Below are 25,069 nucleotides of genomic sequence, written 5' to 3' on the forward strand. Positions count from 1 at the left end.
CACCATAAGCATAAGCACCGCTAGTACCACCACAAAAATCAACATCCCCGAAAACACCCTCTCTATACCACAACTGTTGCCACCCCACAATGAACACCACTTCCACCACCAAACAACCCTCCCCTATGCATCTCCTCTCCCATCCCTCTATTCCTATTCTCCCTCTCTATATTCCTATTCTCCCTCTCTCTATTCCCATTCTCTCCCGTCCCCCTATTCCTCTTCTCTCTCTCTCTCTCCTATTCTTATTTCCCCATCCCCCTATTCCTCTCCTTTCCTCTCCCCCTATCCCTGTTCTCTCCCCTCCCTCTATTCCTATTCTCTCCTATCCCCCTATTCCTCTTCTCTCTCTCTCTCCTATTCTTATTTCCCCATCCCCCTATTCCTCTCCTTTCCTCTCCCCCTATTCCTGTTTTCTCCCCTTCCTGTTCTCCCCCCTCCATTCCTATTATCTCCTTCATCCTCACTCTTTCCCTCCATCTTCAATAATTTAACCTAAAAAGATGATAAATCTGCTCATCATCAGTTCGCCTCTGCTGTAATGGAAACCGCTTGTGTGCAGATTGTTTGTTTGAGGGAGTGTCAACTCTTGCTCAACTATTTATTCCGTTAGCTAGATAACCTATCTATCGAAATTTATAGCTAACCTACCTACCCACTTATCTAGCTAACCCTACCGAACCAGCTATACAGCTATATAGCAACCTATCTATAATAGCTGACTTGAGCTAGCTAACTTGGAAGTCTTCACAAAACTTTAGCTGCCAAATGGCTCCACCAAACTGCTCAAACTTGTCTCTACCCATGAGATCTATTAGTGCATCCTGCAAAAAGAAAAGAGAATCTATAAATTCGACCTCACGAAATCGTCGTGTTTGCTCTCAAATAAACTCAATTAGTCGAAACAACCGTATCTCATTGTACAAGCAAATGTTCTTTTTTGAGACGTAACATGGCCAAGATCTTATTAGACGAACCCTATTTACGCTAGTGACGTGACAAGGATTGTGGTCTCCTATTGGATGAGATCCAAATGTCACTCACCTCGACGTCATCTTCCTCAAGAGCCTCGATAATCCGTAACGCCTGCGTCAGCTGCGATTCACCAATACCGTGAATACAGTCACTGAAAACAAGTAAATGCAAATAAAAAAATAAGTAAATACAAATCAAAACCAATAGCAACCCAAGATGTAGTCTCCCGCGCAGGCGTACTTGCGTAACCGACACAAAGAACGGCTGTGCGGGAGAATTTTCGATATGGTTTGCATATAACTTTTATTGACCCAGTGCATAGGCACCGCACGGGAACTTATGGACCCGATAATTTTTCCATCGTCTTAAAAAACGATGAAAACATTCGAGGTCCATAATTTCCCGCACGAGCAGAGCAAACGATGACAATAATATTTGTTATACATCGTTTAAAAAATAAAAAAAATATTCTATTCGAGGCCCAAGCAAGCAAAGACGATAAAATATTTGTTATGCATGGTTTTGAGAAAATCTTTTATCACAGTCTTGCGTTGTTTTTAGCATAGGGGGATGTTCGGCCTACCAAATCAAACAATGAGAGTGTGCGTAACATCTAAGCTGTATAAAGCGGTTACTAGATTGATATTACGGGGCCAAATATAAAACGCGGAGATGTTATTTACAAAAAGGGACAACCGCACCTCCCTACCACCAAAAAGCGATCTTTTCTTGTGTTTTTAACTCGCCAAATCTAAGAGATTTTAATTATAAATCTACACTTGTGCATAGATGGTTGTGGTAATTGATGTGGTAATGGTAATGCACTACTGTTCAAAAGGTCTGTACCTTCTGAGGCGATCGATTCTGTCTCGTAAGCGACCAGATGTCGTCGGAGATGCACCTAAAAAGAAACCCGTGTAATCTCAGTCAGACAGTTATTTTTGACATGGACATATTAATTGCTCATATTTTGATGTGGTGAGAATAGCAGACGTGTGCGCTGAAAATAGCCCCGCCCCCATTTTTATCAAGACCAGTACCAGTCTCTACTTTGTTTACAGCGCCAACATAATGACTCCGGAAAAACACATAGGATGAGAGCAGCAGTGTTTTGTATTTGCACACTAGTTTGACTTTTTTTTTATCAATAGGTGACTGAAAACACCCCAAGTACTTGTTTGGAAATAGTTCTTCGTGTCAGCCGGTATTGTTTGGCGTGATTGACATAAAGACATCATAGACTCACCACAGGGAAACGTTGGCGGCTCATTTGTAGGCGAGGGGGACTGGGCAGGCGATTCTCTGTCATCTGCTGACCGGTCCACTACCTTTAACGTGGTCTCAAGCTGATTGATCAAAGAGCTAACGTCACTAAGGTGACGGTGTTTCCTGAGAAATATGAAAAACATGTATGATCACCTTTAGCAATGATATGGGTAGCAACCATAGACAGTGAGTGATAACTATTGCAACATGGTGGTGGTTTAAGATACTGCTGCAGACGATGATGATGATGTTGATGATGATGAATGGATGAAAGTCGATGAAAGTCCCACTGCCCTTGTATTCTGTAGTCGCTCCGGTGATGTTGCTACTGATGATGATGGCGCGGCTGATGATGTTGCTGGTGATGATGATGGTGATGATGATGTTGCTGGTGATGATGATGATGATGATGATGTTGCTGGTGATTTTGATGGTGATGATGATGGTGCTGGTGATGAGGATGGTGATGATGATGTTGCTGGTGATGGTGATGATGATGTTGCTGGTGATGTTGATGGTGATGATGATGGTGCTGGTGATGATGATGTTGCTGGTGATGATGACGGTGCTGCTACTGATGATGATGTTACAGCTGCAGATGATGACGTTGCTGATGATGATTGCGATAATGGTTATGAGGTGCCCTAACGAGCTTTCTAACCTGACTTGAGGCTGTTGAGAGGCCGGCTCATCAACAGTGACTTCTTCCAGGTCAGACCCTGTGCTGTCACTGCCACTACTGTCTACTGGCACCTGAGGATACATCACAACACTAGCTATCAAATGCTATAGTAAACAAAGTAATAAACAAACAAAAATAAATAGTCAATGCAAGGTATCTCTATTTCCGATTCCCTGATTGGGAATTTTCAAACACTTTATTTCCACATACTTGAAAGTTTTAATGTTTATACCTGGTCTGTAACTGGCTTTGGTCGTGGACCATCCACACTGTCATATGAACTTCTGTTGGGCCTATCTCGACTAGATGATCTTGGAGTTACATCTGGGGGAAATAATGTACCCATATCTAACAAAATATTGTAATAATGTACCAGGCATTCTGAAAAGAGTTCACACCAGATTATACCTATTTTTCTGTTTCCTTTTTCCATGGGTGAACCTTTTTTGTGCAGTTGCCAATTATGCTTGTTTTAAGTACTATTTTAAATTTCTTGTGTCTTTTTTAAAAGATGTAGCATGAACCAATTTACAGTACTAAACAAGGTGAACTCCCTCATTCACTAAACAATCCCTTTTCAAGTAGAATATATATATTTCCTTAAAAGGTCAACTCGAGGGTGACATGTATAACCACAATCGAAAAATGTGGCATGCACTTGGTACTTAAAGATCCTTTGTCAGCCCACTTTTTTTATTGTTTACATTCAAAACTGAGGGACCAATTATTTGAGGAAATTTACAAAGTTACTTCATTTATCAATCTCTATAAAAATATTTCAATAGCTTTCCCAAATCGGCCGATGGGAATGAATGCTTTCTCGCACTTGTTATTTTGCAGGAATGACAGCTAAGAGAGCCCTATAAGTCGGCCCCATATTAAACCAGCTCAATTCCATAGTTACAACCAGACAATTTCCCTATGGTAAACCTGTATAACTTACCTCCCATGCCTTCTTGGGATTTTCTGACCCTTGCTGCAGCTATGAGATCCCGTGGGGAGGGTAGTGGAGGTGCATTCAATGACACGGCTGGACTCATTACATCTGACGACCTCTGCTTCATTCTGCGTCGCTCTCGGGCAGACATACTACCTGACTGTATAGACAAGTTAAATCAACAAATATTATATTTTCATTTTGACTGGATTGTTAGATATGGCATGAGCCACAAGGAGCAGCAATATCCAATATTGACAGGCAAAACACCAAAAACTGGTATTTGAAAAAAATAGCGTGCGCTATTATTGAACATGCACGTTTTTGTCAGTTTTTTTGCGTCTCTCTCCACTATTATGATGTACATAAGCTTGTAACGATTCACCTTCTTCAGTCTGCCCTGAAGAAGTCTTATTAAAGACAAAAATTGAAAAAAAGGCAGAGTTGAATACCAGTTTTTGGTGCTTTGTGTTTACAGTATTCTTCTGGTTCATGAACACAACTATTTGGGCTTTTTGTATTAATTAATATTGACAGGCTGTATAGAACTTAAAATAAGGTGAGGTATCTGTTTTGCTGCAGATATCATTAATTCTGCTAAAACATATTGATGAGGGACTAGATAAACTGGACCATGAGATTAAACAGAGTTTAACTGGATGGCAAAACAGATATCTTACCTGCGGTGTAGATTCATTTGCTGACTGCAAACTGAAACAGGGAAAGTTTAATAATGTTGATCAACATTTATTAAATTTAAGATTAAGATTTGAAGCCTTGTTTAATCTCCTTTTAAATGTAATGGACAGACCTAGGGTAAATCTTACCCATACACAGATAATTGAGTCCTTACATGCAAAACAGAAACTGTATCCAGCTTGCATAAATCATGCTTACATAGGCTATGAAATCATATTGAAACTTAAATACTAATATCAGTTTCAGAGGCAAACTAAATGTGCTTGAATCATGGTGAAACTTAATCCATCCTCCAAAAAAAATTTGACCCAATCCTACAAGTTAAGTATCAATTTTTTGAAATTGATGTTTTAGATATTCAAACTAAACATGTCACATGCTTCAGATGTAGTGAGATTGGTTGTTTGTTGTTGTAGTTGTTGTTTTGGACATTCAAAGCATCATTTTTAAAAATGAAACTTCTAATTTTATTACATGCCTAATAGTATTAAAAATAAACAGTATATAATGCTTTATAAATAGGTATATAACAAACCTTTTGTCAGAATCAACAGATGCTGTGCTTTTGTCATCATCCTCATCATCATCGTCAGCAGAGGTTTGATGGTGTCCGATGCCACTGCTGACTTTATACCGTCTGCGAGAACGTGGGCTGTTGGATATACTTGGGTTTCCCTTGCTGCGTGGTGTAAGGACGGGAGGGCGGGGCAGGGGTCTCCTTGCAGATGATGGTCTACTAGGAGCCTAATTTGATGTGAGAAAAAAAGGAAAATAAAAACAAAAACAAATAACTTCCACTGTCCAAGTCCAGGTATAGCTACAGAGACTTTAAAATGCAATGTTTTCAATTTGTTATAAAAGTTCTAGTGCACTACTATGCACTTAGTTTTGGCACAATTTCTATAATTCTTTCGAATTCTGTGAGCCAAACACCATCTTTGAAATAAGAATTCAGCCAATTGCTGAATATTTTCATTTTGTATAAACCCCTGATTCTGTGAGGAGGGAGGCTTGTGCTTTAGTTTGAAGGTAGGGGGTTAAAATGGGTATTTGTGGTGCATAAATATTATATAGAAACACACAGAATGATAAAACTAGAACTATCGCTAGAAAGGTCTTGCTGATAATGCCTTACCTCTTCACGGACAGCAGGGGACTTTGGGACACTCCCTGCACTTCTCGCTCGCGGAACTGGCTTCTTCTCATCCTCTTGGTTGCCTCTTTCATCAGCCTGAAGATTATTTCTCTGTTGCTCTTTATTTGACCTCTCTGACCGTCTTCTTTCTGCCATCTGCTTCTTTATCAACTCCCGCTGTCTCTCAAGCTTTTTCTTTTGCTCAGCTAAGCCCAGATAAAAATACATTAAAAATGGAAAATGTTGCTAGCAGCTGCCCTGGTAAAACTCAAATAACAAATTCAAGAAGGTTAAACTGGAGGGTAGGGTACTTTTAGCTACTGTACATAGGATGTATTGAATACATCCTACCAGAAATGTATGTTAAACAACAGTCATGTTAGAGACCTCGTGTCTTAATTTTGGATTATTTTATTGTGTGTCACTGTCAAAGTCTTTTAGCTTATTTGTTTTCTATACCTGAATCATGGACATGAATCTCTGTCTGTCCCTTCTCAGAGGAACTGGTTGACGAACTGGAGCTGTTGCTCTCCACAGAGCTACGTGCTGGTGAGCTGGGCTCTTTGCTTCTCTGTCTTGGTACTAATCTTGGAGGTGAGGATGGCTCTTCAATGACACAGTCAACTCCAGATACTGTGGCTATGGAGGAATGAAGACTGGGATCTGAAGATTGGGATTGGGACTTGGATGAGGGTTCATTACTTGAAACCTCTTCTATCCTTTCACTGATCAAATTCTTTCTTTGTTTCTGTCTGAAGAGATAAAATACGTCACAGATCTAAGATGTATTTCACTTGCCTGATTAAGATGGGGTAGTCCATGAACGCTTAATGATGAGTAAGTTACTGTGTGTTGTTAACTGTATATTATATTTTTTTCTTTGTTTTATTACAGTTTTTTTCATACATTCAATGGTATATGATATGGTATCCAATGTTTAATGCAAGTAAATGTCAAAAAATATTTTATTCAAAATCTTCGAAAATTCAAGCTAATTGTGTAATATTATACAGTTTTAAGTAGTTTAAACTTTTTTTCAGATGCCATAATAAAAAATGTTCATTTGTTAATCCAGGAATTCATGACGTTGCGTTCACAGTACCCCTAATAAAACAGCCCTAAAGATTTGAACATGTACCTGTTTTTTGTGCCTTCTAGAAAAAGAGCAATCTGTTTCTTGATGTAAGGGTGTCGCAGTAGACGAGATGCGCTAGGTCTCTTATCAGGATCCTGGTCTAACATAGACTTGATGATTGAGCAGAGGTCTGTGCTGTATTGCTTTGGCAAGGGAGGTGTCTGGAGTAACAAAAAACAATATGGTATTAGATTTCCAATATGGTAATTGAAGGATAAAATATGTTACAGAATGAGATTATATAAAATATGTCTTGAGTTCTGGTTCTGAGATGATTTGAAAAAAAAAAAAGCCTCATTATGTTTAAATATTGTGGGTGGTAATTTGCCTCATACCTTCCCTTTGAGGATCTTGTAGACCAGTGAACTCATGTCTTTGGCATTAAATGCATGCCTCAAAGTACACATCTCATATAAACAGCAGCCCAGAGCCCAGACATCAGACTAAAGAGAAAATAAGTAATGATAGTTACTACTTATCAACACCTCTTATTTATTTAGAGGCTTCCGTCACAATGTGACGAGGGGGCTGCTAACACATGTGAGGTTCCAGCAAGGCAAACCCAACACACGACACATGACAGGACATTACTAATTTTACAGAACTAGTTTAAAAAATAAAATAAAGATCAATACACATAATGTAACATAGAATAAAAGCTAGCAGCAGCCACTGTTCAGTGATCTGCAATAAGGGCAGATAATCTTCGATGTGATATATGGCTTATTAGTGAATAGTTGAGTTATGATGTTCTTTATCAAGAACGAATTACACTAATGTAATTAATACTTCTTATTAATACCTATATACACAGTTTGGTGGCTTAGCTTGTATTGGACCTTGAGTCATATTCTATTGCTTCCAGTTTTAATCTCTATAAATCTAGTAAATCAAAATGATATAGCTTATTATGTTCAAGAGGGACATAATATGGTGTGCTTTATCAATGATAGTGCTTTACTCATGCAAATTATACTACTTATCAATTACCTTGTGATTATATGGCTTATTAGAGAATAATTCAGGTGACATATAGTATGGTGTTCCTATCAGTGTCGTTGCCATGTCAGAAGAGCTTTCCAGGACCCTTGCAATACCTAAGTCACCAACCTGAATCAAAACATATGGCACTAATTTTAATTGTTATTATCAAAATATAATATAAAACATTGTAATTATACTAGAGATGGTTCAATTTCTATTAGATTTTGTTGGAGCCAAATATTATAAGATCAATTCTGTTTACTCAAATATCACAAAAAGCAAATTAAACAATTAAATAACATTTTTTAAAACACTGTAAATGAATGGAAAAAAAGCAGTATGACATACTGTACCTTAATGATTTTACTTTTTGTCAGGAATATATTTTGTGTCTTGAGGTCTCTGTGAAGAATGTGCTTCTCATGCATATACTGAAAGGTGATCAGGAAAATAAAAATCACACACCTTCCCTAGTCTGGGTTTATAGCAAAGGTATGAAAGCTAAACTAGTTCCCTCCCCCCAAATAACATTCCTATCTTGTGCCTGTTTATCTTATCCAGGTTTGATCCTAAGAAATTTGCCTGCAAGTTGGCTAGAAAATTGAATCACTACATACGACACAGAGTAGTGTTCACCTCTTAACTCTTACCTTGCAAACACACAACAGACAATGTTAAAATGGACAGAATTACAATCCCTAAGATGACCACAATGAAATGACTGAACTCTTGCTTTGTTGTACAGCAAATAGCAGGAGTCGACTGTAATTATAATAAGCACTTAGGGACAACCCTGCCTACCTGTAATGCCATGGCGATCTGGACAAACCATTCCACAATCTGATTTTCATCCAGTGGTATCCCTTTTTGAGCTTTGAGCCGAGAGTACAGGTCCCCACCCTCACAGAAGTTCATTGCAATATACAGGAAGCCTGTGTCATCTTGGAAGGACTCCCGGTAAGACACAATGTTGGGGTGACGCAGTTGGGACAATAACTTAGCCTTAGCAAGAGGAAAAGAGGATTAATTTAAGTTGATTGTGATTGCTATTAATTATTTTTTTTTTGGCATTATATATTATGGCATAATCCTTATGGAGGTACCAGAGTAAGCCTATGGGAGGGTGGGGTTGGAGGCTATCCACATTTGTCAGGCATGTACCCAGGATTGGCTGGGGGAGGGGATGCGCAGTCATAGGTTTCATATGGGAAAAGCATAGTATTTAAAGTTTACTTAATAAGAAATTATCCACTTTTTGGCTGTCAAGGGGGGCACCCTGTGCACCCCCTGTAGTCGCCTGTTTGTTACTACCAATTATCCAAACCAACTAACTATCCAACCCTATTTGGGGGGGGGGATTTTTGAAAATTGTGTGAGGTATGCAGTAATTAGACCTCACCAACGTCCACCACCCCCACCCCCACCCCCTCTCTATTATAACGTCTCGTGAAGTGATCCCAACGTCCATCCCCCCCCCTCTCTATATCATAACGTCTCGTGAAGTGATGCAACTATCAAACAACTCAACGAACAGATCCATACCTCGAGTTCTGCGGCTTTCCTCTCCCTGACAGAGGCCTTCTGTAAATCCACTTTTTTCAGAACATACTAAAACAAAAGAGTGCAACTAAAGTAATAAGGATTCTAGCAAAATTTGATAAGCGCTGATTATGTACGATTACCGATCACCCACAAGGAAACCCGGAAACCCTTCTACGAAACCAGCTAGTAGCTTTCTGTAGAGAACAAACCTGCTTTTTGTCCTTTTTGTGCTTAGAAAGGAACACTTCCCCATAGCTTCCCTTGCCGATACATTTACCGATTGTGTATCTATCGAGAGACATATTCAATAGCGATCCAATTTCAGCTCTCGAGCTTCGTAGCTTTGTGGTCAACCAAAACTTTGACCTAAATATGCGATATATTCGCAGAAATCTGCAACATATCAGTCCAAGATAGGTTATTATTTAACCCATTAGCACTGTTTGTGGTTAAGTGAACCAAAAATTAAGATTTTATAAAGAAATCCTTAGGAAATAAAACACGATTCTTGTGCCTAGCGTCTGTAACTAATGACCAGCATGCAGTTCGGCTTGTCCCGCAGCCCGCGGGAGGATTGCTAGTTAAATGTTTATTTATTTTTCTTGATTCTCGCGTTGATCTACCAAATCACATAGCCTTTCTCATCTTTTCCCCATATATTTGCTAAGCTTTAAGAATATCTAGAAAGCAAAAAAAAAAAAAAAAAAAAAAGGATTTTAAGGTCTACCACAGGTAACCCAACTCCTAGCAGCCTGGCCTTTGGCATTTTACATCTTTTTAAATGCGCAACGGCGGAAAACTCAAATCATTCAAAATGAAAAACTTCAATGTTATCAGATTTATTTTTGTTTTTGTTGTTATTGTCAGATCTGTAGATGCAGAAGAATCAGGGTTCGAGCTACCGACAAATGAAAGAATCAAAGATGGAGAAAGATCTTTGCAAGAATTCGAGGCAAAAGCTCGCCACAGCAAATGTTGGAAAGACGCCGTAGCGAATCTTCACACAAGCTGTAAAAAGATGTCGGACATCGAACAGAGCTATTTAGCCGTGGATTTCGCAAATTGTCATCTAAAGAAGTCGGGAAGAAAGACTTACAATTGCTCACGGGACAGATCAATTGAAGATTGTACTGGAAATATGGATGAGACTGCATTTTCGACGTACACACATTTTTTCACCCACACTACGAACATTTGCTTTTATCTGCAAAGTCAGGCTTGGCAAGAAAAAACAGAAGACACAATTTCTAAGCTATCCAGTACATCGGATCACGTTGTAGAGCAGTTAGAAAGCTCGCTAGACAATCAGGTTTTGCTTTTAAAGCACCAAGGAAAGTCGCTGGAAAATCAAAAGCAAATTATTGCTCGGGAGAAAGAGCTATCTCATACTTTGAAGTCGTCTACAAACCAGGCCAAGGAAGCATTCCTCGATATGAAGACACAAGCTAGCAAACAAAAAGCTATTTTTACCGAAACATTTGAGGGAATTTTCAAAAGTGTGGAAAATATCAAGCAATTGCAGGCAATGTTATTGGGAGAATTTATCACTTTGCAGTCTCTTGCCTTCCACTTTGTCTCAGTTTGTGTGTGCTATTTCTTCACTAGTAGTCCTAGGACAGCTAATGCGCGATTACCATTGTTCATGGCTCTTGTAGGGCTTATGGGCATAGAGCGCCTGGTGACTGCTTGCGGCGTCGGGAATGGATCAAGCTCAAGTATATCAGTATGTTTCTAAGGGCATTTCTTACCTCCCTGGATCACATTTCATTATGATTTATTCAAGACCCTGGTATAGGCAATAAGCATCATTTTAAGTGGGAGAATTACCCAGCTTCCCGAGCAAAAATCAAAGAAATTTTAATGAGAAGGGATTCTGATAGTGCTATTCATTTAGAACACCAGAAATGCTTTTCATTAAACTTACTGATACTAAGTCTAAAATCATTGACACCACTACTACGGCGTGCAAGGTTTCACGGCCAATCAGAACATTATTGACCTCTTTAGCTTAAAACGTTCATTTAGTGAACATTTATTGAAAAAGTGGGGCTGGCTGCAAGCCATAACTCATCCTTCTCTATCCCTAGCATGCACTCCTTGTCTCTGTCTCTAATCTTTCCCGACCCTACGCAGGCTAGTTATGTGTAAATATTCGTTTTTCTATATTTAGTAAATGTTACAGAACAACCTAACTGATACACCAAAGTCAGGATCTTCAATGCAGGATGGAGAGGGGTTTGAACTGGAAAATCTATTGCACTTGTGAATGTGTTGAATAATTAAAGCGGCATTGTCACCAGTTAACCTTTTGGAGAGGCAATGGAAACATCAACCTTAACCTCGTTAAGAGACAAAAGTATCTATGAGAATCCGTGCTATTTAACAAGCCATCCGCTCTAAATTATCAATCATATCCTCAAAGAAACTTCCAATAGATACACTGCTTTCACAATTTTGCAATATTTTTTGCGTAAATAGGCATCGGAATATGTTACGTAATCGACCAAAAGTAAACTGGTGACAATGCGGCTTTATGTTGATATATATATATTTTTTTACATACCATTTAGGAGGTGGTCCATTACAGACTGTGGGTGTGCCGCAAGCTGTTTATTTTTGGATCCATAACCTTTCTACTCATCACTGCCTACAAATTCCAAGACTACAACAAGATCAACCACCAGATGCTGCTAAAAATTCAGCAACAGATAATCGACTTGAAATCACTGCAGGGAAAAGAGAAATCCCCACAGAAGGCACTAATGAATGGGGATACAATTCCTATGACTAGTTCAAGTCGTACCCTTCCCTGGTTAGTCTTTGATAACATCTATTTGTAAGCCTTAAGGAGTGTCTTTAATCTGCTTTCTTTTCACACAAACTTTTATTTGCGATTCTAAGAAAAATTTATTACCATATCACAGAGATTGAAGACCTCCTATTAAGGACATGTAACAAAATTACTATCAATAATGGCTTGAGAAACAAGAGAACACTTACATCACTGTAAGACTGACTTTTAAGGCAATTCAGCAGCAACTAAGGGACAGCTTGTTGTTTTTGTTTCAATATATTGGTCCAGTCTTAGTTGTTGTTCAATGTCATTTTATGTAAAAACAATTTTTCACCACATTTGCAAAATTAAAGACTCACGTAATGTGCTGAGAAAAATTTAAGCAAAAATTAAGACGGTCAAAAATAAAGAAAAAGGAGGTACAAGGCGAAGGGGATGCTCTTTTTTTTTGGTAATTGGTTTGAATAAAGGATTGGGTGAATTCAGGCAAAGGGACCTCATGTCAAAAGTATTTTTCCTAACCATTGACCTGTGTTTCCTATTCTGTAATTTCACTTATATCTGAATCAAGCCCTGTTTTACCTTTCTGCTGCCAATTTCCTTCAATTACTCTGTATGTCACCCTATTACCATAATGATACTTATAAATAGAAAAAGATATAAAAAATGTTAATATTTGTAATCCTTATTCTATAGGATGTCACAACAGGAACTTCCCAATCATTCCTCCACACTGACCATCTCCGACCGAGTTGACAGTGGCTTAGACAGTACAGACCTAGAAGATATAGATGTCACATATGTACCACAAGAAACTGACTCAGAGTCTGAATCAGATAATGAGAGTGTGAACACTGGTAGTTTACCTGATCTTAGCACTGACAGCTTCCTGCAGAGCATGTCAGAGAGTTTCTCGAGTCTGAAAAAGACCAGAGACAGAGCCACACCTAGGAAATCAAGATCTAGGGTGGGTGTTCATTCATGTTTATGTCACATAGTCTTAATGTTGTTCATATTTTGGTTAGTGAAATTATGATGGGTTTTGCACAGATTTCTTCCCCCACCCCAGAAAAAATAATGGGAAAAGGACAATATGACAACAAAGGGGGGTACTGGAGCATGTTAGACACAAAAATTAAGAGTTATCTTATTTTCTAGGCCACTCCAAGGGCGTCTATGTCTCCATCACACACATACAACCTTCGCCCAAGAAGAACACCCCAATCAACCCCGATGACCTCCAGTTTTATTGAGAGTATGCCATCCCCATCAACATTAGGGGAACTGGTTGAGGGACTTCATCAAACTACTGCACGGTACACTGCCGTACTGCGCAAAGATAAGGACAAGAGTAATGGGCCAAGGTCTACTCTTTTCTCATCAGATGAGGAAAACTAATACAATTGCTTATCAAAGATAAGGTGGGGGGGGGGGGGGGGCATTCGTGGGTCTAATCAATACCACACAAAATTTTCGAAAATACCGCAATACAGCAGAAATAAATTTGAAATATTGCATACTGCATGGAAGGAAGAGTCCTACGTTATTCACCCCCACTCGGCTCATAGTCACTATTTAACGGACCATTTACTCTTTCATGGCTGTCAACCCAACTTGGACAGAAATATTGTAAACATTGAGTGAAATACAGTAAATATGTGAAAAAACCCAAGAGAACCACTACAGGTGACTACAGAGAATGTATGAACATTCTCACAACAATTAGGCATGTAATGAGGTCCAAAATCTTGTGACAGCAATGCTCTTAGGTATCTTGTCCTAGCTCACTGTGATGCTGAATTTTCTAGACCTTCCAGTCAAGTAGGTTTGTTCTTCTGGAACTTTTATGGCTACAGGCTTGTTATATGACATACAAATATAACTTGATCTAATTTTTTGTATTGACCTGAATAGAGAATGGTGCCTTTCAATTTCAATTTCACAAAAGTCTTGTCTCATTTTAAAACTTGAGGATGGCATAGATTTATTGGTATTTTGCACTTGAGCATTTAGTACATGCATTCACAAGATAAATGTCTTGCAAAGACAATTAATATTAAATTAGTTGATGACTATAAAGTTGTAAATATTTTAAGGATTCTTCCAACAATTTCCACATGCTAGGCTGTCTTCTTTCTTCCTACAATCAGTACTAACACTTATAAATGGCTTTTATTCACACTATCTTACCAAAGGTGCTATCCAATCAATTGTGTTAAGATCTTTAAGCTCAAATGGCAGAAGCAGGCAGTAGCAGTTGGTTAGAGTTTGTAGAATATTGAAAGCTGCAGTAGCTTATTACCTTCTTTTCAGCATAGATAATGTTTATGGGATTGACTGTATGCATTTTAGACTGCCTGTGGTAACCTAAAGTAATGTGTTAACACAAACATATTTTCTTATTTTTACTGATGTCTACCAAAGGAAGGTGCTGCAAGCAGTCTATATGCTTTTCCCTTTTTTTCTGTCAATCACTGATCAAGTGATTGACATTACAGTTGACCACTGATACCAAAAACTGATAACTGACCTGATAACTCAAACTTCCCCTTTTTGGGAAAAAAAAGCATTTTTGAAAAAAAAAACATAAATGGTCGCAAATTGTTACAGCCGAATTCGATGTATCACAACGCTGTTCACTGGACGAAAACCAGACAATGTTCGCTACAGAATCAGAATGTTCTGACCGGCGGAGCAGAAAAGCCGTAAAGCCCCTTAGGGGCTTCATTGGGTGTGATCGAAGCCATTTCTTACCCTAAATTCTAAAAATCACTGTTATACCCATGGGATCCCCTAAGGGATAGCATAAGCGTAAGAATTTTATAGCAGTTGGAGGGGGAGGGAATCCATCTAGCAAAGTCTGACACTTGAAGTTTATTCTTCAAGTGTCAGACTTTGCCAACTTCCTCTAAAAACATATGCACTCGTATATAGTAACACGCGCTAGGCGGAGCGCATCCGGCAAATCTCAATAAGAAAGTTTACATATGCTCGTCCTATCCCTTAGGGTTTAAAATTCGCCCCAAGTGCTATCCCTTAGGGTCTGGAAATCTGGGTCTGGAAATCTGCTGGCCTTAGGGTGTCTACCAGGGGACCCAACCCAAAAATACAAACCACACTTCCTGTTACAGTTTGTATTAGGTCAGCACCGGATGCCGAATATCAAGAGGATGCTGCCTTCATTCACTGAATCTAGTCATTTGTCACGCCTGCAATATAGTATGCAATGTGTTGGGTTCATGCCATGAGCTTTTCAAGTTTTGACAACTCGCTGGCAGAATTATTTCTTCAAAATCGTGTTGTGATTGATGCACTTGCACCCGAAACTAGAAAGCGCAAACTGGAAGATTGCAAGATAGGATACACAATAAAAGTCAGGCCCGTACCCAGGGATTTGCAAACACACCCCCCACAATGGCCAAAGGTCCACTTTCGGTTCCCAATGGACATGCTATTTGTAGACAAAACTATAAAGCATAAGCTAGATCACTCTGGTACGTAGCCAAATCCGACAATACGTCCCGTGAAGATCTGCAAAAGCATAAAAAAAATCCCTTTTTGTTCTTTCGGGGCTGTTCAGATTTTATCAGAGAACACATCCCCCCCCCCCCCAGAAAAATTAGGTCCACTTTCTCAGATTCCGCACCCCCCTGGGTATGGGCCTGAAAGTGTCGATCAAAAGGATGGAGGTCCGAAGGCCTTTTATGGCAACGCAACCATGGCGGTATTCTTCCCGTAAAGTCTGTATGAAGAGGAGCTGTTATGCTTTTGGTTCTCTGTAATTCAAAACTTTTCACAAGCAGGGAAAATAAAAGTATTCTCGAAATTTTGTAGAATAATTTGTAATATGAAATATATATTTTTTTAAATCTGGGAAAAAAATAATCGCGACAAACTTTTAAAAAGGTCACCCCCCTTTTCTAAATCCTAGATCCGCCACTGCAGATGTCAACTGTACGTGAACTCTCGAGAACATTGATAAACAAGCTATATGAACTGTGGGGAAGCTTGCTTTTTTAAGCAGAACACAGCACTAAAACTACTAAGCTAGGCTTTGGAGCAGGGGTAGGCAATGGCCCTGAAACATGCAATGGAATTCCAAGGAAGTTAAAATGAATTTGATACATACTAACTTTTTTTAAATATTGCAGCTCATTAATAACTATTTATAGTTATTTTCTATATTTCATTGAAATATTTATGATTAATAATTTCTAATAATAAAAGGTGTACCTTTATTCCATGCGTATTGAATGCTAACATTTCAAGAAACACATTTTCATGTTTTGTGCTTACTAAAATAACAACCTTCAATTTACATGATACTATACAAATTAACCCTATGCCTTCAAATTCAGCTTCATAGACATAGACATGCTTCATTTTTTTAGTCGTATACTCTGAAGGTACATTGACTTTCAACCAAATAAAAATGGATGACTACTATACTATATACTTTTTTTAGGTTATGGCATTCCCAAATTAATCTATTTTTATTCATTTTTCTTTTTTTTAGATTTTCAAAAAACATTGAAACTTCTATTTAGGGCCATCATAGGCTTTTGGTATACAAACACCAGCAAAATACTGCAAAAATAACTAGCAATCCATTATCAAGAATTATTATTTTGGGAGGAAATCCAATTTTTTTTGGGGGGAGGGGGAAACTATATCTACATTTTTGTTTTTGCTTATTGTATCTCTGCTCTGCCCTGTTTCAAGAATTATTTCAGTTGCCCAGGTCTCGATTTACAGCACAAATTTTCCATCATTCATATTGTCACATGGGAGGAGCTGAAGGTTGTATCGGTGCAGAATTTTTACTGGGTTCGTCTCTCTCTATGTATGGCGGAGGAGCAAATAAGGCACCTTCATTTGAACATATTGGAGTCTGGTATTGCATTGGTGGTTGCTCCCCCCCTGCTCTCGGGTTCATTGTCCCATATCTTGAGTAGTTTCCTGGGGGAGGTTGCTGATAAGGTGGATACCAATCATTATAAGGTGCACCTTGGTATGGCGATGGTTGTGGTGGGTTGTAATTAGTTGCTGATGTTACAAGTCGTTGCTGCTGTGATGGGAGAACGACTCTTCCGGCGTTAGGACGAACTGGTCTTCGACAGAAGCAGAAAAAGGCGACGCCGACTACAATAGTTGCAATCACAACCAAACCTCCAACTACACTACCAATAATAATTCCCACAAGCGAGAAACACTCTGAGTTTTGGCATGTTCCATCACAGCAATACAAACTATATTGATAATCCTTCACTGCACAGTCGGAATCGTAAATGCAAGAATAGCCTTGACAGTCGGAAGCCCACGTACAGTAGCCATTGCAGCAGATTTGGTTGTCGTCGCAATACGGATAACAAAACTTGCCTTCCGCTATTTTTGCAACGGAAGCAGCTACACAGAGCCACAAAATAGAATATAAAGGCTTTCGAGTCATGCTTGTAAAGATGAATGCTATGCGGAAATTCCAGGATCAAACGAATCCTTTACAATTAAGCTCGATTTCAGGCTCGTTTCGGTGAGCCCGCTAAACTGCGGCCTATTGTAGTGACGGCAGGAAATTATATATATATATATATAAGCTTCACCAAAGTGCCTTCTGGGACTACGTCATATCCTACGACCAAAGGTACAAAGTACAGTAGGGCACGCATTCTAGGGAGGTCTGTACAGGACCCGAAATGATCCCAGGACCCGAAACGATCCCAGGACCCGAAATGATCCCCAAAAGTACCCCAAATGATCCTGGGACCCGAAACGATACCGAGGAGTCCCCGAAATTAACCCCAAGGAATTGCGGTAATGGACAAAGGGAAAGCAGAAGAAATACTTGCAATTCTTGAAGCATAATTAAGGGTTAACAGCGACTCAATTTCTAAACAACGTGACTTAAAAATATTAAATTCCAATTTAATACTTCTATTTATTGCATTGCCCGGCGTTAAACACATAAACAGAGTCCAAAACAAATACACAACTTTCAATTGCTACTGAAAGGAATACAGCATAAACATAGCACAGCTTTGCTCAGATCAACCAAACTCTCGACCTTCCATCACACTCTAAACATTTTGCGGTTCAAAACATCACCCCTAAAAATTAATATTCATTTGACAACCAAACATGTATTTCACCACGAAATTCTTGTTTACACGAGCGAATATTTACCGACACATTATATTTAGGCAGCCGGTTTGGCCGAGAAGATGGAACGACAAAAGCACACTGAGTAATACACTCGAACAACCACCACATTTACTACCGATGCAAAATATTAAGAGGATGTAGCTTTTGTTGAAAGCAATATTATGTGAGTTTTGAATTTCCTCATGTAGTCGTGCGTACACCCCGGCATGATCTCATGATAGGATAGGTCTTTCATTCACCGAATAAAAACATGCAAAAAAATAACCTTAACCCATTTCGCTCCTATGAAAATCAGCATGTCCTATCCTTTCTTTTTGGCTTTTTATGTAAAAATGATTTATCGACACCGTGTTCTTCAAATTACTATCACAGGAATTGTTAGTTGACCCCAATTTCTGAGTCAACCACTGTATTTCCCCCGCAGTCGTATATTAATATCTTAATACTATAGTTTTAGTTAATGTAAATTTGCTTTTAATAACATAAATAAAGCTAAATGTTTCAAATGTTTTTAAAACTGAAAGCCAATCCTTACACATTCCTTTTGTTGTCCATTACTGCAATTCCTTGGGGTTCATTCCGGGGACTCTTGGGGATCGTTTCGGGTCCTGGGATCAGTTGGGGAACTTTTGGGGATCGTTTCGGGTCCTGGGATCGTTTCGGGTCCTGGGATCATTTCGGGTCCTGTACAGGTCTTTACCTTATCTCTATAGTAAACGCCTGAGTCATGCTATGAAAAACGGTGAATTCAACAACAACAACAAAAAAATATGTGTAGGAATCTTGGTCGTGCTAAGGATTTTCCTAATTGATAGAGTTTTTTTTTCAGAAATCAAAATTCTTGTTTTTGTCCAGAGACAAGAGCTGGTATGAGGGGGGCGTTAGGGGGTGCAAAAACCGCACAGAAAAACGCCAAAAAACAGTCAAAATAAGTTAATAACTGTAAACCGTGCAGTCTAGAGAAACTGCAATACCACAGAATAAAATAAAATGAAAAAAAAAGAAAAATCGCAGCAACTAATATTCAACTATAATGTAATTTTATGTAACACTATATATTTGGTACTTTTCCCCTACATTTTAGGGGTTTACATACATTTAACAGTGGCCTTTTCAAGGCATTTTCTTCTGCATTTTAGATAATGTATCATACATTTACTGTATTTTTGGCTGCTAGAAGGGCGGGGTGTGTCCCTTGGACACGTTTTACTCTAATATACAACATACTAAATGTTACATTTCTTTTCTCTGGAATTGTGATACTATATTAAAACTATAGATAGTAAAATAGGGTACATTCTCATTCACAGATAGATTCAAACTGGTTTTCCTGATAACTCTTTCTAGAAAACTGTTTTCAGAAATATATCAATAATATAAAAGGCTAAAAAGCTGATTATCGGCTACTTAATTTTTGCACCATTAGCTATTAATTTTATCAAAAAGCCTTCATGTTGTAACATGTATGTTGTCAAAGCATGATCAAATAGAAAACTACCTTAAGTGCTGCTAGAATCTGTATAAGCATTATTTCAAGTCCCTAATTTGCCAAGCAAAATGGCAAACATACAGCTTGTGTTTTCCATTTCCGAGTTGTAATTTTTTTTGGTGAAGTGAGCCATTTCACAGAACTTAATTCAATTGCTGACTTTGTGTTCATCAGTATTTTCTCAGTAACAGTAGTTAACAAGGCAATCAACTTTGAAGTTGTTTTGGTTATGATAGGTCTAAAGATGTGATAGATGCAGAATTGAAAGAATTCAAAGGTCAAGATTCATATCCACCTAAGAAAGTTGTGACTCATAAATGAAAGGCACGGGGTGCATGTATGACTGAAAACAAGTATAAGCTTGAAACTATAAAACAATCCATCTAATTTAGCCATGGCAATATTTGTTATATAACTTTGATTTTAAATATGCTGTGAACTCTTGTCAGCAATTTCCAAAAGCTAAACTGCATTTTCAAACTAACAGAATTACATTTGATGCTTTTTTGATTGGTCAGTACCTTGCTGATAGGTGGCATGGTTTGAAACCATTTCAGAGCTAGCCAATGAATTCACTTCAAGGATTTTGAGTGACAGAAGCCAGAAAGGGGATTTAGCTGTTGGAAATCATCAGCAATAGTTAGCAGAATATTTAAACCTGCAGTACTGCTAGTGACGATGTAAATGTCTTTACATGTTTTGATTCAAACTGGATAAGGTGGACCATTATTCTTGGAAGGTTCGGCAGTATATGGAGGTGGTGCGAAGTTTTGTCCCATGGGTGGCTGAGCCCCCCCTTGTCTTGGATCCATTGCCCCATATCCTGAGTAGTTTCCAGGGGGAGGCTGGCAATAAGGGGGAGGCTGGTGAGGTCCTTGGTAAACTCCTGGAGGCTGCTGATATGGAGGTGGTTGCGGAGGGTTATAGCTGCTTGTAGTTGTTGTTGTTATGATGCGTTGTTGTGGTGGTGTAATAACACTTCCTTGAGTAGCTCGCCTTCTCCGGCAACAAAAGTAGACAAGCAGCGATATAACGGCTACAAGAATGGCGAATCCAACGAGACTTCCCACGATTGCTGGTACTGGGTTGAAGCAGTCATATTGGCAGAATCCGTCGCAGCAAGACAAGTAACCGCCATTGTTACAATCTGAGTCGAAAATACATCTGTATCCTTGGCATGTACTCGCAAATACGCATTGGTTGTTACAGCAGATTCTTCCGTCATCGCACTTTTCATAAACGGAACAATAATCAGCAAACACTGCCGGGATAGCAAAGCAGACAAGCAGAATGAGGCTCGCTTTGCGTGGCATGTTTGTCTCAAGCAGGAAAAACTGGAAGACTGTGGGACGACGTTTAGCATTGAGCAACATGTCTGGTCGCAATGCATACCGGGATGACATCATGCTAAAGCAAATGAATTTTGGGTGACGTCATACTAGATCCTTTGACTAAAGTGTATCTAATTTTTTTTTAGGAAATTTTCACTGAGGCATCTAGATATCTTGATCATTTTATCAGAACATCATATGAAAAATTACCCAGAAAACCCTGGGGACAAGCTTGAAGTTGCTACACTACAGTCAACATGGGAGAGTTTAGTACGCACTCATAAATTTGAAATACTTGGTTCTTCACATATTTGGTATCAAGTCATTACCATTATAACTATGCACCGCCTCCCCCCCCAAACAACTACTCTGTATTAATACTCATTACTACTTATTATTATTAATACTCAGTCAACATGGGGGTTTAGTACGAACTAAAATCGAAATACTTGGTTCATTTATTTGGTATTAAGTCATTATCATTATAACTATGCGCCGCCTCCTCCCCCCAAACAACTACTCTGTATTTTGCTTTCATAGGATGCACCTATCATTTGTAACATTCTCCAAAAATGGAACATATACATTGTACACCACATTGCTTTCTTTTTTTGCATCATGCTTTCTCAAAACAAAATGAATGCTTCAAGGGGGGATGTTGGGGGTTGTTACTACTGCAATACCGCAATAAATTTTCGAAAATACCGCAGAAAAACATCAGACATATTGCATACTGTACAGAAGGACAAGGTTTTGAAAAGCATCTGCAACAAGGCGACACTTCCCAGGTTTATTTCCCGCTAAATCATCTCGTACCAAGGGCAAGTCCTGTGCACCGCAACTCCCCAATATTTGAATTCTTTTTACCACAATACGCAGTTTAAACAGTTTTCACAGCCATGAGGAGTGTGGATGGGGTCGGAGGATATTTCATAATTGACCAGTCCCTATCTACAAATTCTAGCTATATTTCTTCTACCTCACTTAACATGCAAAGGCTTCCCTGTTAAAAATGGTGATACAGCAGATTGTTTTCTCTGCAAAAGATTGTGCTTCTCAGTGTGCATAGAAATTTTTACACATAATCCCACAACCATTCTTTAGAAGAGCCTATCTTCTATCCTATAAATAAATATAACAATTATTAAATGATGTAAGGTATCAAAGCTAACCTATTATTTGCCATCCAGCATATATTGGGTTGACATCATCTATCCTTAGAAGTAAAAAAATGTAATAAATCATCCCAACCTCAACCTTTGGGTTGATTTAATTTTGTGCTTCCACCACACGTATGCAGACTACCTAGTTTTTATAACAGTCTTTAGTCTTTCTGGTTACACAATTTAGTGGTATCTATATAGAGGGCACTTTTTAGCTATATTGTAAGGCTGCATAATAAGAATTCTGTTATTACAGACAATTTTTTTTGTTATTGAAGATGGTAAATTCACAAAAAACGGAAATGTAATACAAGCCCATAGCCATGAGGGTTTCAGGGGGTTGGAAAAAATCCCCACTTAACTGGAAGAAAAACTCAAATAAAGGTTAAGAGAAGGGAGACAATGTGAGTTTGAACTCAAACTCCTTGCTGTGGGCCTTCAATAATGTGACTAGAAATTTTGCAACAACAGGGGGCACTATGGCAAACACTATGGCATCTTTGTTTGTTCCTGGTTAGCTTGTGAATATGGGGGTGGTTGTGGTACAGATGCACCCAAATTGTCCATGCCCATAGGTGACTGGTACTGCATGGGTGGCTGAGCTCCCCCAGCAACATATCCGCCAGGGTAGACTCCTTGTAGTGGTGGTCCATACCCTGGAAGTTGGGTAAAAGGAGGTGCTGGGCCTTGGTAAGTTCCAAGGGGGGCTTGGTATGGTCCTTGTGCACTAGGCATTGGAGGTGGAGGGTAGTTAGAAGTTGTTGTTGTTGTTATATGATCTGTTGATATGATCTTTGCTGCACGTCAGATTCAGGAGAAAAGTGTGGAACAAAATCAAGATCTCTATACCACTTTTGTAGATTTAACAAAAGCGTTCGACACTGTGAGCAGAGAGGGACTGTGGAAAATCATGGCGAAGTTCGGCTGCCCCGAGAGGTTCATAAAGATTGTTAGACAATTTCACGATGGGATGATGGCCCGTGTTCTTGATGATGGAAATACCTCTGCCCCTTTTCAAGTGTCAAATGGAGTCAAGCAAGGTTGTGTCCTTGCCCCTACACTGTTTAGTTTGATGTTCTCTGCAATGCTGACTGATGCCTTCAGGGAGACACCCCTAGGCATCCCCATCAGGTATAGGTGTGATGGAAAGCTGTTCAACCTACGACGTCTGAAGGCCGTCACTAGAGTCAAAGAGACTGTGATTCGTGACCTGCTTTTTGCTGATGACTGTGCCCTCAACGCCGTCAATGAGCATGACATGCAACAGGAAATGGACGCTTTCTCATCCGCCTGTGACAACTTTGGCCTCACCATCAGTATCAAGAAGACTGAAGTGATGTATCAGCCCGCCCCAGGAAAACCATATCAGGAACCAAACATCACAGTTAAGGGGCAGCGACTTCAAGATGTAGAAAACTTCACCTACCTCGGCAGCACTCTCTCCCGCAACGCCAACATCGATGCAGAAATCAACAACCGCATCGCGAAGGCAAGCAGTGCCTTTGGGAGATTGAGGAAGTCAGTCTGGGAACGCAGAGGCATCTCACAATGCACCAAGATCAAAGTGTACAGAGCAGTCGTCTTAACAACACTTCTCTATGGCTGCGAAACTTGGACCATCTACAGAAGACATGAGAAACTTCTCCAGCAGTTCCATCTCCGCTGTCTCAGAAACATCCTAAATATCCGCTGGCAGGATAGAATCACAAACACTGAGGTTCTGGAGAGAGCAAACCTCCCCAGCGTCATTACCACCATGCGCAAAGCTCAGACACGATGGGCAGGACACGTCTGCCGTATGTCAGACTCCAGAATACCCAAACAGCTGTTGTACGGTGAACTAAGCCGTGGAAGCAGGAAAGTTGGAGGCCAGCGCAAACGCTATAAAGACTGCATCAAATCACATCTGAAAGACTTCAATATCGACGTTTCAACGTGGGAAACTGCAGCATCTGACAGACCGATTTGGCGTAATCTGATTCACAAAGGTGCCATCCACTCAGAAAATAAACGCTCCAACGCAGCCAAAAACAAACGCCAAAAACGCAAGGCTAGAGCTGACCAACCTACCAATATGACCCCCTCTTACTGGTGTCCGACTTGTGGAAGGGGTTTTCTTGCACGAATTGGCCTTATAAGCCACCTGCGGATTCATCCCTCCGCCCCTTAGACATTGTTATACTGTCAGTATTGCTATGGTCATACTCGACTACGAGTTGACGAACAACAACAACAACATAATCTGCTGTTGAGGGGCAGTTATCACTCGTCCCCCAGTTGCACGAACTGGTCTCCGACAGCAACAGAAATAGGACACACCGACGATAATGGCAATTATCACAACAATTGCCGCGATAGTACCGCCGATGATAGCTGGTATTGGGTTGTAACAGTAATCCCACTGACAGGAATTAGAGCAGCAGTTCAAAAAGTTACCATTAGAGTTGCAATCATAGTCCGAGGAACAGTAGCGGCCTTCGCAGCTAGAGGAGTAGACACACTCGTTGTTGCAGCATGTTTTGATGCCGTAACCCTGACACGGGGTGTACGAGTTACAATATTCCGCTAAAGCGCCATTTGCTACAAGAGCGACCAAGCAGATCGACCAAACCAATGTTGTCTTGTTAGACATGGCAGAGTTTTGATTTGAGGGCTTTAGACGCTTCAATTTTCCTTCGAAATTCTTGATGAAAATAATGGACGGAGTAGTTTTTGCAATGAGTTCTGGGATGACGTCTTTCGTAACTACGGGAAACCTAGTAACCTTTTTTTGTTCTC

The 25,069-nt window shown here is 39.5% G+C and overlaps 4 protein-coding genes across 4 annotated transcripts; 1 reads left to right on the forward strand and 3 right to left on the reverse strand.

The window, feature by feature from the left end:
• Positions 1 to 451: 451 nt before the first annotated feature.
• LOC5522109 (serine/threonine-protein kinase Nek4) lies at positions 452 to 9,898 on the reverse strand. The gene is made up of 18 exons (XM_001641703.3): positions 9,565 to 9,898; positions 9,356 to 9,421; positions 8,615 to 8,815; positions 8,167 to 8,244; positions 7,820 to 7,939; positions 7,165 to 7,272; positions 6,833 to 6,990; positions 6,154 to 6,446; positions 5,695 to 5,900; positions 5,095 to 5,303; positions 4,541 to 4,571; positions 3,867 to 4,020; positions 3,156 to 3,247; positions 2,903 to 2,994; positions 2,222 to 2,364; positions 1,822 to 1,876; positions 1,045 to 1,126; positions 452 to 824 (listed from the first exon to the last, which is right to left on the reverse strand). Exons 1-18 carry the CDS (start codon positions 9,655 to 9,657, stop codon positions 729 to 731), a joined length of 2,277 nt encoding a protein of 758 aa, XP_001641753.3. The 5' UTR covers positions 9,658 to 9,898; the 3' UTR covers positions 452 to 728.
• Positions 9,899 to 10,115: 217 nt separating this feature from the next.
• On the forward strand, positions 10,116 to 16,387 carry LOC5522108. The gene is made up of 4 exons (XM_001641824.3): positions 10,116 to 11,078; positions 11,926 to 12,167; positions 12,846 to 13,116; positions 13,308 to 16,387. Exons 1-4 carry the CDS (start codon positions 10,137 to 10,139, stop codon positions 13,545 to 13,547), a joined length of 1,695 nt encoding a protein of 564 aa, XP_001641874.3. The 5' UTR covers positions 10,116 to 10,136; the 3' UTR covers positions 13,548 to 16,387.
• A 2,944-nt stretch (positions 16,388 to 19,331) lies between these two features.
• On the reverse strand, positions 19,332 to 21,215 carry LOC5522107. Its single transcript, XM_032367216.2, has one exon. It carries the CDS (start codon positions 21,201 to 21,203, stop codon positions 20,502 to 20,504), a length of 702 nt encoding a protein of 233 aa, XP_032223107.1. The 5' UTR covers positions 21,204 to 21,215; the 3' UTR covers positions 19,332 to 20,501.
• A 439-nt stretch (positions 21,216 to 21,654) lies between these two features.
• LOC125573293 lies at positions 21,655 to 25,044 on the reverse strand. Its single transcript, XM_048733831.1, has 2 exons — positions 24,529 to 25,044; positions 21,655 to 23,063 (listed from the first exon to the last, which is right to left on the reverse strand). Exons 1-2 carry the CDS (start codon positions 24,921 to 24,923, stop codon positions 22,781 to 22,783), a joined length of 678 nt encoding a protein of 225 aa, XP_048589788.1. The 5' UTR covers positions 24,924 to 25,044; the 3' UTR covers positions 21,655 to 22,780.
• Between the last annotated feature and the right edge of the window lie 25 nt (positions 25,045 to 25,069).

Source organism: Nematostella vectensis, chromosome 10 (genome assembly GCF_932526225.1).
Source record: "Nematostella vectensis chromosome 10, jaNemVect1.1, whole genome shotgun sequence".
In the NCBI taxonomy this organism is placed as follows: Eukaryota; Metazoa; Cnidaria; class Anthozoa; order Actiniaria; family Edwardsiidae; genus Nematostella; species Nematostella vectensis.

What these genes read in the sequence shown, in the direction of transcription:
- LOC5522108 (XM_001641824.3), top strand. Translation starts at nt 10,137, where the DNA reads ATGCGCAACGGCGGAAAACTCAAATCATTCAAAATGAAAAACTTCAAT. An exon ending in GATCAAGCTCAAGTATATCA is followed by an intron (nt 11,079 to 11,925) that starts GTATGTTTCTAA and finishes CATACCATTTAG; the next exon opens with GAGGTGGTCCATTACAGACT. An exon ending in TCAAGTCGTACCCTTCCCTG is followed by an intron (nt 12,168 to 12,845) that starts GTTAGTCTTTGA and finishes CTTATTCTATAG; the next exon opens with GATGTCACAACAGGAACTTC.
- LOC125573293 (XM_048733831.1), bottom strand. Translation starts at nt 24,923, where the DNA reads ATGTCTAACAAGACAACATTGGTTTGGTCGATCTGCTTGGTCGCTCTT. An exon ending in GCCCCTCAACAGCAGATTAT is followed by an intron (nt 23,064 to 24,528) that starts GTTGTTGTTGTT and finishes AACAGATCATAT; the next exon opens with AACAACAACAACAACTTCTA.
- LOC5522107 (XM_032367216.2), bottom strand. Translation starts at nt 21,203, where the DNA reads ATGATGTCATCCCGGTATGCATTGCGACCAGACATGTTGCTCAATGCT.
- LOC5522109 (XM_001641703.3), bottom strand. Translation starts at nt 9,657, where the DNA reads ATGTCTCTCGATAGATACACAATCGGTAAATGTATCGGCAAGGGAAGC. An exon ending in CAAAAAGTAAAATCATTAAG is followed by an intron (nt 7,940 to 8,166) that starts GTACAGTATGTC and finishes GTTTTGATTCAG; the next exon opens with GTTGGTGACTTAGGTATTGC. An exon ending in TTGAGGAAGATGACGTCGAG is followed by an intron (nt 825 to 1,044) that starts GTGAGTGACATT and finishes TTCTTTTTGCAG; the next exon opens with GATGCACTAATAGATCTCAT.